The 11,759-nt window shown below is 43.6% G+C and overlaps 1 protein-coding gene across 1 annotated transcript; it reads right to left on the bottom strand.

Moving 5' to 3' along the window:
• Window positions 1-1,741: 1,741 nt before the first annotated feature.
• NPY (neuropeptide Y) lies at window positions 1,742-11,001 on the bottom strand. The gene is made up of 4 exons (XM_071429202.1): window positions 10,840-11,001; window positions 10,462-10,649; window positions 5,158-5,238; window positions 1,742-2,018 (listed from the first exon to the last, which is right to left on the bottom strand). The coding sequence occupies exons 2-4, from the start codon at window positions 10,647-10,649 to the stop codon at window positions 1,994-1,996; spliced, it is 294 nt and encodes a 97-aa protein (XP_071285303.1). The 5' UTR covers window positions 10,840-11,001; the 3' UTR covers window positions 1,742-1,993.
• Window positions 11,002-11,759: the final 758 nt, after the last annotated feature.

The following is an 11,759-nucleotide window of genomic DNA, read 5'->3' as shown; positions in this document are numbered from 1 at the left end:
TGTATTCTGTGACCATTTTCATAAACTTTTAAAACAGATGGGACAGTGTTTCTTATCTCTTCCATGGCTCATCCCTGATAACTCCTCTGAGGCCTTTCTCTGCTAACAGGCCATCAAGGTCTCCCAGCGTGTCTCATAGAATTATCTCATTCTGAGAGGCCCTGCCCAGGAGGAGGAACCAAGCATTCCTACCTGGATATAATCTGAGGCTTGGAGCACCACAGGAGCACTACCACAGGATTTCCAGAGGACAAGAGCTCGATACCCACCCCTGGACTTCCAGAGAAAGATCAGATCTTTCCACAGGATCACTGCTTCAACAAAACCACATCCATCACTCCAACAGGACTGTAGCCACCATTTAATCAGACTGCTACAATCACAGGATGTCAGGTCATATTCTGACTCCGTCGGTTTAAGTCAGTATTTCTGTACTATTGCATTTATCTTAATTTTTCTATTAAATTGCAGTTCTGACTTGGAATTTCCCACTGTTTTGGTTTTGAACTAGTACACCCTGGGCGCCCCAATCATTTTTGTGACTCTAGATTGCTCTTAATCATCACAATTCCACATGTAGCACTATAGAACCATCACCACATCTGTAAGTTGATGTGTTGCTGCTGAAAGCTAAGGTTGCCAATTCCAGTGACACAGGGGTATTTTATGAAACGGAAAACTGTGCTGTGCTTTGCTGAAGGCAGTGTGATCACAAAAGCTCACCAGTCCTGGTAAGCTGGTAACATTTTACAAGCACATTTATAGAATCCTGGAATTTGGTTGCACTGATGCATCTCTCCTGGGGGCAACAGCCATGTGGAAACATTTGAACAGTGGGAAGGACATCTAAATAGATTAAACCTTCACACCAATTCTTTTCCAGCTTAGAACTTCTTCATGTGGTTTATTATGTATTGTTTAGTCACAGTGTCTAAAGAAAAGAAGTGGTATATCAGGAACCAGAGACCAGTGTTTGTGTAATGCACAGTCTGGGTCCTCATGATACAGCAGGATACACATCTGTGAACTAGAACCACTTAAGAACAAGGGGAAGGTGCTGCCATTCTTATACTACTTTGAGTAAAAACTTCAAGCATGTCTAAGGCCCCCATTAGGCTAGTGAGTGAACATATGAAATCCAAAAATAAGAAAATATAAACCTGGAGATAGTTTGCCTTGTTGCTATTCTGTGGATCTTATGGTACAATCCATTAATAACCCCAAATGAGAGGCTCAGAAGGCAAGGAGCCCAAGGGTTGGGATTTATCACTGTGTTCCTTTACAAGGCCTTAGGCAATGTTAAATGTCTGTTTTCTGGCACAAATAATTGCAGTCTTGTCTTGGTTTATGAGTTACTTTAGATGTTCGTTTCTGCTATTTCACATATTGCCAAAACAAAGATGTTACATCTGTTTCATTTAAAATTACTAGTTCAGGCTTACAGCCAAGCATCAAACCAGTTTTGAGGAGTTAGCAGAATTAAGCAGTAACTTATTCCTTTGCATTTCAAAATTGCCTTTAATTTTATTACATTTGTCAATGTAAGCACTAAAGTCTTAACGATGGCCATTCTGAAAAAAGTCACCTCTCAGAACACTGTTTTCCCAAGGTATGAAGTCTGTGATAAATGATTTTAAACAGTTTTTAGCTGAGTCTGAGGCCACAATAAATGATGTCTTTATCTTACTTTGCACAGTAATTACTGTAATAACTGTGACACCATTGTTGTCCACACTATAGGGAAGTTATAATTCAGTTTTAATAGTTTAAAACAATGCTTTGTTATACCAATGACATGGTTGTTTGTTTTCATTTAGTATATTTTGGAATGCACAAATAATTTATTTAAATAAAGGAATATATACAAATATGACAAAGGAGAGGAACTCTACAGAATACAATGGCTGCATGCACTGGGGATGACGCTATGATTTGCTTCAGAGGTGTGGAACTGAAAATTAGGAAAAGTTCTGAAGGTGTGCTGAAAATCCCATCACCACATCGAAGGGTCTTCAAACCTGCAACATATATTACGAATTAAAAAAACCCACATTAAACACATAAAAGACCCCACTGAAAAAATTCAATGTTAAAACTGCCTAAAACATTCATTAATAGCAGCAATGATAAATATATATGCATATTTGCAGTAGAAAATTGTATATGTGACTCCAACAAAAACAGATGCAGTGTGAATTGCCAAAAATCTATACTTGATTGTAAAAATTGGTAGCAGAACTTGCCTGTACATCCTGCTACCCTGGTACTATGTTTTACATGGCTGAGACTAGCTACAAAGCTGCCTTACACCATTAAATAGCACTTAGTGAAATTAAGCTAGAAAACTATGATATGTTGAGATACAAATTTCTTAAGGATATATTTTTCACACTAACTCAGGAGTAAACAACTTCCAAAGAGAACTCACTGAGCCAAACAAAATCACATAATGCTGTAAGCACCTTTCAACAAAACCCAAGTTCAAAGCCACCATCCTAAAATATTATTGTGGTATTCCACTGCTCATTATCAAGCTTTTGAAATGTATTGAAAAGGGCGCTGAAGGCAGGATTTTATCCATAGATCCTCTGCTTGCAAACCGATGTTTTGTCTACACAGGAGAAAAGGTAACAAGTAAGAGAACATGGAAAAACACCAGGAGAAATACATTTCCCATCATTTTTCCCATCTAAAAGTAGCACATCAACTCTTGACTAAATATCTAATCTGCCTCCACAGTCACTGGAGAGACACGGACACGTTAGAGGGCAACTGAGACCGTGCCCATTTTAGGCAGGAAAGCTCATTCTGGAGTTACCCATCCCTCTGACTGACTGCAGAGGCAACCTAGATGAGTATTTCATACTAGATACCTAATTTTTAAAGAGGCAGCATCAGGAGATATACAGCCTATTACTGAGTATTAAACATTTCCTCATCACTCCACAAGACAGACAAAATCAGAAACGTGCTGAATCACACATTTCTGTCATAAGAACTTACTTGTACTCAGGTCAAGGCACCTCCATTTTTTTAATCTTTATCTTCTTTTTTTTGCAATTAGTTTCCAGAAGAATCTCTCTAAACTTTCTATGGTCAGACATACACCCAAACTAGAACATCTTTTGGGGTGTATTTCAGTAGCAAAAGTGAAATGTCAAACCAGGCCTGTCAAGCTGAATACAATTAAGTAATTTATCATTATCTCAGTGTTTAGTTACAAAGTTCAGCTCCCACTAACTCATGAGGTATCACTCTCTGTCACTAATTCACTTGAGTGCAAATTACATTTGCTCCACAACTAGCTTTTTGTGCAACTATTTCTAAAACATTTACTTAAGTTGGGAATAATAGCAGCCTGCCTTTCATTCCTTCAGCCTGGCTTCCTCCAGGAAGAAGGCTTAGGCTGGTGTGCTGTGTGTCCAGCTCTCTGACCCTGCGTGCCCCTCCTCACTTCCTCCCCAGCTTTCACACCCTTTGGACAATTTCAACCAAGCCAAGGAGAGGCACACTGATTTTAGAGATGTTTAGCTCCTGATGTGCCACGAAACACAGGACTGGATAGAAAGAAAATTTAATTGTGCCCTCACATGGAGGAAAAAGTTGGAGTGGGCTTCAGAATCCACACAGAGTTTTATCCTAGAAAACATATCCATAGGAAACTAGGCATCATTGTTCCCAGTACTCCCATAACTGTCAGCAATGAGTGAAAAATGCCATACTCAGTTTAAAGTGCTGTTATAGGGGGTAAGAAATAAAAATCTGCTTCTCATCAGTTCTTGATCTTAACTGCAGACTAGTTTGTTATTTTGCTCATGAATTTTTGCTCCCTGGTGTGTTATAAATAGCATTATTGAAACAATGATAATAATCATAACATTTTGTGATGAAGGGGTGAAAATTACAGAGAGTATTGGACTATTAGGGAGATATATTATGAGTATGAGAGAGTATGAGTGCTAACTACCCTGTGTGTTGCCTCAAATTCAAGACAGTGGAAATTTCCCATTATGTGAGGGCTCTCCCTTGTCATTACCAAACACAAAATTGTCTAATACATTTCACTGCACTCCATGCAGTTTTTCAGATAAGCATCTGCAGAGAAAATTGCATCCCCACAGCTGTGGTTAGTCATCAAACCATCAGCCAAGGCTCTCCCTACACAAAGAACTGCAGGTCTCATGAGCAACCTCCCTGGATGGCAGGAGGAATTGGGTCACCTTCCAGTCTCATGATCATGCCCTAAATTCAATGCTACAGCCTATCCTGTTTAAGTACTCAACTAGTCTAGTTGAGCCTTTGCAGAGCACTTGTTTGAAGACTCTTGAGAAGACAGCTGCTTAAAACATTAATTTCTGCAGCAGAAGTATTGTCAGCAAACTTCAGACAATCAGTAAAGGCTTAAACTGAGCTCATTCATGTTGGATTGTGAGTAAAACCAGTATTTTCCTTCATGAGCAAAAACTCCACCTGCATCTTACCTTTTCAACATACTTAATTTTCAGCTGTGTAAATTGCAGTCACTACTACAGTATCTTACATTATGGCTAAAATGTCATTACCTAACTAGATAAATACATTATGTACATTTGAAACCCCAGTGTAACTTTAGTCTAGTGCAAATGGAAATAAAAAGGCCTTTTTTCCCTTTGTAAAGCATTAGATACAAAACCTGTGAAATACTGTATTTTAAAGAAAAGTCACTGCTGTGCATTTGTGTATGAGTTAATATAGGTGCATATTTACCACTTATACATCTTTAGAGGAAAAATTTAAACTTGTGTGAGCAGCAAATGAATAGCAAGATGTCATCTTTGGAGCTCTAATAAGTAAGGAATCATCATCAGACATCAGCAAACAATTCTATGTAAAAATGCCCAGAATGAGGCAAGCATTGTGGGAGTGCTTCCCTTCCTTTGAAGAACAGGTATAGCCTGCTCCCAAAATTAGCAAATGAGGAGTTTGGACTATATCACACCTGGTAAGGCACTTCTTGCATTCATAGATGGTGCTATCTCTTGAGCAAAAAAGGAATTAAATGTTTGGGTTTTTTAAGGATGTGATTAACCAGCTTTTGGTGGTATGTTTTCTCCCTATGAATCATATTTATTGATAACAAACGAGACTGTTAAATCCAAATGAGCTCTTCATACATACCTGGATCTAGGAATGTTTTCTGTGCTTTCCCTCAACAAGAGGTCTGAGATCAGTGTATCTGGGCTTGATCTCTTCCCATATCTGAGGAAAAATTTTTAAAAGTTACATTTTTGTATATATCACTTTTTATAAATGAAGACTGAGCACAGAACCATTAGTGATTTTTTTTATTTTCAGAAACATAATTGAGCAGACACAAATACCACTTTCCAGCAATTTTAATTTGCCTTAGCCACATGAGCAAATGTTAATTCTTGTTTTATTCCCATATTTTTCTACATTTTTTCCATAATTATTTTACATTATAATATTGAGAAACTCCCAATATCTCTCAATTTGATGGTTGCTCCTGGATTTTCTAGGACCTTGCACCTTACTGGTGAGAGCATGGAGGAAGAGGGAAGAAGCTGTGCATGATGTGACTTCCAAGCACATTGGTCTTACCTGGAAACCCAGTTCCATCATCCCATGAACTTTCTCATTGGTTTAGATTATACTTATCCTTCATCAGAAATTTTGCAGGATTTTTTAAGGTAGCCAGCACATTTGGGGCTGCTCAACACATAGCACATTAGTTGGCAAACACTGAGCTATCTTGAACTCTGTGGCTATGAGAATGAAAACTTGCTTTTTCAGAGTTCTTCTTCAACTAGACAGGATATCAGGGGCTACCTTTGTCCTTTATTTACACAGCAGCTGGCTTTCTATTTCCCTTTTTCTTTTTAATCCTGAATGCTGTACATCACTTAACAGTTAAAAGTACTGCAATTTCCATCACTTGGGAAGGAATTCAATCTCTTTTCCTGGGAAAACAGAAGTGGCAATGAGCAGCCTGCTTACATGACTACAAGGACTCATTAGCCTAAGAGTGATACCTATGAGCAAATGCTCCCTTGGTTGGAAAGAATTAAGATCACAGTTTAACTTGTGTGTGCAATTTCATTCTGGATCACAAAGTACATTAGCAGCTTTTGTGAATGCTGCTTGAGTGAAACTGATTTCAGAAAAATCAAAGGTGTAGTTAAGAACTAACATGATGTTTCTCCAGTGACTCCAGTCATTCCAGTGGATTAGATTAGAAAAAAAAAAAAAACCAACCCAAGCCTTCCAAACTACATTTAAAAAACTAACAGTTTTAACTGTTGAGTGCATTGATTGCACTTAAATGGGGAAACATCTCTCACTTTTCATCCCTTTTCTTCAACCCTTTGTGTTTTCACCTTGCTTTAATCATTTCAGTGCATCACCTGTGCTCCAGAAAGACAAAGCATCAGTTCCAGAAAGTTAAATTTCTTAATCTGAGCTGATTGAAAGCAGGTATTTGAAAAGAACCAGCCAGACACAGTAAAATGCTATTACAATAGTGCTTTCAGGCATGATGCTGAATCAAATACCTCGCACTCCATCACCACCAAGGGATTTCTTTCTTTCTAGTTCCCTGCTCTGATTAATATGGATGTGACCTGGACTTCAACTGAGGAGGAAGCTAATTTTCTGTTATGTTAAATAAACTGATTTAACAAATCAAAACTTGCTCTAGCACCTCACACTTGGAGAAAACTCCCACCAATCTCTCAGGAAGTTTTGCCTGAAGAAGAAATAGGCAGCAACCACCCAGAGTGCAGAGATTCACTCAAATAATGAGGACCACTGTGCTGGGGAGATATTTTACATGAGTTCCTTCAGCATCTTGGCCACTCCATGCCACTACCTGTGCTGGATGGACCCACCATGCCCTCACACAGCAAAGCTGCACACAAGGTGTTCACTGACTGCCACCAGTGGGGCTGCCCAAAGAACACCCATTCTTGCTTTGTCAGTCTCCTGCCCACCCTGTCATTTTGCCCCTGGGAAACGTCCATGCTACTGACTTACTAATTAGGGGTCACAGACAGAGTCAATGTGTTCTTCCTGATGCAAATGTCTGGAGATGTCTTTGCTCCAGCTGCTTCATGCCTTGCTCCTTGCTCTGAGATACACATTTATCAAAAATCATGGCTGTTTTAAAAGGCTTAAAATAGCATGATTCCAAGCCAGGTGAAAACACCTGGTCAGTTTTTATACTCCATTTGAGAAATCAAGGCCTACTTTGGGGCATGCTGATAAGCCACAGCTCCAGCTGAAGTCAAAGAGATTTAAGGAGCAAACATACTTATTCTGAATAAGAACACTCTATGTCAGGCTCTCACCAAAATCTCAAAGCTTCCTATGGAAACTTTGGTGTTAGGATTCAAATCCCATCCATGTCCAATTCAGAAAATTGGATGTGTCTGATTCAGAAAATTGTCAAGAAACCAAAGCAAAGGGAGATGGGAGATCTGCTCCCATGCCCATTAAAGGCTGTTGGCACGAAGCAGGAGCAGCAGCACTGCCCAAGACATACACATTTTAATATACTCTCTGCCCTGCCTATAGTTCAAGCCATTTCCAGCAGGAATGGCCTGACTGCTTTGCTACAGCACAGAAGAGCCACAGATTCACTGAGAAACTGCAAGTGACAAGGAAAGAAGATTGTTTGTTAGCAAGAGGGAGCACAGGTAGCAGCAAATAGCAGGAGGAGGAATAAAGATGGACTCTGAAAAAAGCCTCCTGAACAGTGTGGTAGAGAGGTATGAGGCAAGGACCACATGACAGCTCAGGAAATGAAGGTGGAACTAATCCAAAGACACACAGGCATCTGTAGAGCAGCAGTCTGCATCTCTGCTGGGCTCTCTTTTAGGTTATAAAGACCTGGCACATAAGGAACAGGGATCTCATCAGAAACAAGAACCCTGAAACAGGTCTCATGATCTGCACCATACAAGCACCCATTTACCTCAGGTAACCTCAAAATAATATTTTACATTATTATATTGAGAAACTCTCAATATTTCTCAATTTGATGGCTCCTCCTGGATATTGTAGGACCTTGCACCACACAAGCACCCATTTACCTCAGGTAACCTCAAACCTTTGTATTAAAGCTGACAGGCACTGGTGTCTAAAGCTGAGATGGATCTGAAGAAGAATTTCAACGAAGGGAGGGAGCAAACAGCCAGATGGACAAGGTCTAAGAACAAGAAGAGAAGGATGGTCTGGAAGGAAGAAGCTCATTGAGCTCAGGTGAAGACTCTGTGGGTCACAGTAGCTCAGAGGGGAATGGCACTCAAATGCTTGAGTCAGGCCAGAAGCAGAAGGCAGAAAGATGAGCTGGGCAAGGGGCAGGGAGGGGGGTGGTATTCATAATCACAAAAACATCAAACAAGGCAGGGCAGCTCAACCTGAAGGAAAAAAACCCATCAATCTCCTCATCTCCTCCTTTGCCAACATGTTCTTACTGCTTCACCTCAGCAGCTACAGGCACCAGATTGGGTGAGAGGCTGAGCACAGCTTGCTCACCCACCTGCAGAAGGAGCAGGGTGAGTCCCTGGACCTCATTCTCCCCTGTCACAGGGCTCCCAAGCAGTGCCATGCACAAAAAGGAGAGATAAAAATCTGTGAGAAGAGAGAAAACTTTGAGCACATCTGCTCAAACAGACCAATCACCCTTAGACTGCTCCAAAATGCTTCAAAAGTTATTGATTCGTTTTGCAAGTGACTGTGTCACTGCCAAAACAGGAAACCTCCAGCAGCTCAGTTAAGCTTTCCAAATGGAGGTGGCAATGGCTTTATTTCTGGACTGTTAATTCACCACAGTGGAAAAACAGCACACCTTTCTGTTTTTTTAGTTAACCTGTGGAGTCAACTTTTAAATGTGTATCACAAAGTTGTCTTTGTAATGCTTTTCTCTGCCAACTGTCTTGTAGTTGCAGGTCAACTTTGTTCCTTTAAATACAAGGGTGGGTAGGAAATATGAGGAAAATCTAAAGAACAAAATTTAAATTTTATCCATCAGAAACAATAACTATTTCAGGTCACTTCCAAATCCACACAAATGAATGAAACTGGTTTCCTGCTCCGAGTTGTGTACTTACAATCAATAAAATTGGAATAAAAGCTACACAGTCAATATTAAAGCAAGCAGACTGAGCAGACACCAGAAGTGAAGGCTAAACAGAAACGAGGAGGGGTGGTCATTTGGATTTGGGATTTTTTGTTTTTAAATATGACTTTGCTTTGGACAGGAGCCACCTTTGAAAAGGGAGATGAAAGAAAGAAAAGAAGGGATGAGACACCAGCCTAGAGATCCCATAGCATGCAAGATAAAACAGCAGCAGAGGCAGAATTTGAGGATTAGATTATTTTAACAGTAATCTAGACAAAAGGTTATTTGAGTGCAGACTGCCACACAGAAGCATGCCTCACATGTGAGCCAGTTGTGAATATTGCTTTAAAAGTTCAGAACCAAAGAACTGTATTTCTATCAGCCCCTCCATCCATCTTACGCACTTAGGGCAGTAGCACACAATGTTAGGGGCTTCTGGGAAAGCTCTCAGTTGCATGATAGCCACCCCTCTAATTTAATTCTTCAGACTTCTACAGGGAAAAATGAAAGCCTAATTTTAGGCTCTCATCTGGTCTTGATATTAAGCAATAGATAAATATGTCAAAGCTCTTCTGTGTCACGCACTATTGCACGACTTCAGAGCAAATATCTATCAATCCCACAGCCTAACTAGATAGACCATTTTTTATCAAAGAAGATGATTTTTTATAATAACTTGCCCTTTTTCTTCAGGCTGAGCCTTTACTCATACTTTAACAGGCATGGTCAACCCAGAAAGCCAGTTTAGAGCCAGGGAGGCTTGCATTCACACTCTTTGGGTTTGAGTTCTGGATCTTGAGAGAGGTTTTTATTAGGGCTAGGGGTTTTTTCACACTCACAGCTGCATGAAGCAGCCTACAAACCACAAACACCTGGACTACTACAACTCCCTAATGGGCACTTTTTCTCACCAAAATCTTCACTGGAGTCAGTGGCAGCAACAGAAGTGGGAAACTGCTCCTAGTGCCCTGTCTAGCGTCTCCAGCTCGGTTATCTTTCCTTTCTGGGGTCCCTCCCTGTGCATGCTCCTGCCTGCCAGCCTGTCTATGCCAGAGCTAGAAGAGCGTGAGAGGGCAGAGGTAGCACTGACACCCCTGCCCCTTCTGCCAACTTGGGCGGCAGAACTTCAGCTCCGGACGCGTCGGCAGCTCAGGGTTTCAGGAGCACTGCTCTCTAAAAGGAATCTGTGCGCCACGTCTTTCTCCGTGTCCTTGGGGAAAGCAGCGAGAGACACCCAGTGAGTGTCAGGGGGCACCCCACCTTCCTCCCCGGAGCCTCGCCAAGGAAAAAATCAGCCCGAAAGCGGGCAAGGGAGATGTGTACCGTCCCGCTCTGCCTACCTCTGCCTGGTGATGAGGTTGATGTAGTGCCTCAGCGCCGAGTAGTATCTGGCCATGTCCTCTGCGGGGGCGTCCTCGCCGGGGCTGTCCGGTTTGGAGGGGTACGCCTCTGCCAGCGTCCCCAGGCAGACCAGCAGTGACAGGGCGAAAGTCAGCACCGACACCCACAGCCTCACGGTGCCCTGCATCTGCTCGGCGGGGCGGGATGGACGAGAGCTGCCGTCAGCACCTGCCCCGACGGCGGGAGCAGCGCGGCCGCCCCAGCGCAGCCCCGACCGGCCCGGACAGCGCCGCGTCCCCGTCCGCGTCCCCATCGCTATCGGTATCCCTATCCCTATCCCCATCCCCATCCCGTTCCCGCCCCGTCGCGGCACTCACGGTGGCGGCTGCAGCGGAGCGGCTCTCGGCTCGGCTCGGCGCTTCTGCCCGGGCGTCGGGGCTCCGAGTGCGGGGCTCCGCGCCCCGCCGCCCTGCTTTAAGGCTTCCCGGCAGGCAGGAGGGGCCTCGGGCGATCACGCCTCGCCGGCTCCGGTCCCCCCCCGCCCCGCTCCGCCTGCCCCTGCCCCGGGAGGGGCCCGGCGGCCGCGGCCGGGCGGGGCCGGGCGGCACCGATGGGGCGGGCGGTGCCGAGCCCCGCGCAGCCCCCGCACCGCCCCCGCCGCCCCGGGAACCCGCCCACGGCTGCCCCCGGGATGTGCTCTGGGATCGGCATCCTTCCCCGAGCGTGGCGGAGCGGCCGCGGGAGCCGGGCTGTCTGCAGCCGTGGAGCCGCCGTGCTGCCCGGTGCCCCAGCTCCCCGGGAAAAGGGAACTCCGGGCGGGGAAGGAGCTGGGATTGCCGTGCTATCCTGCACCGATGGCACGGGAGAGGCCCCAAGCTCGGGCTTTGTAGCAGTGGTGCTGCCGGACATAAAGCCAAGAAAGCAGGACGGTTTGGGAAAACCAAAAGTACCAAATCAGTGCCACAGGCTCAGACATCGTAGCCAGTAAATGGGTAAATTAGAGACTCACACAATGGTTTGTGTTGGAAGAGACCTTAAAGATCAGATAGTTCCAAACCCCTTGGGCCGTGGACAGCAACACCTTCCACTAAACCAAATTGCTCAGAGACCAATCCAGTGTGGTTTTGAGCACTTTCAAAACATCCACAACAAATCTTAAGGCTTAACTTCCTAGAGGACTGGCAGCAGAGCTGCAAATCTGCCTGCCTCCACACCTACTCTGCCCCCCTGTTCTGGGCTACCTTCTGAATATCTGTTCTAAAGTTGCTTTATTCTGTTTCATTTCTGTGCCTGAGAC

Source organism: Agelaius tricolor, unplaced genomic scaffold (genome assembly GCF_023055355.1).
Source record: "Agelaius tricolor isolate 1412-34295 unplaced genomic scaffold, bAgeTri1.0.p SCAF_6, whole genome shotgun sequence".
Classification (NCBI taxonomy): domain Eukaryota; kingdom Metazoa; phylum Chordata; class Aves; order Passeriformes; family Icteridae; genus Agelaius; species Agelaius tricolor.
The sequence above is the reverse complement of the archived record's forward strand: the minus strand, read 5'-3'. Positions and strand labels throughout refer to the sequence as shown.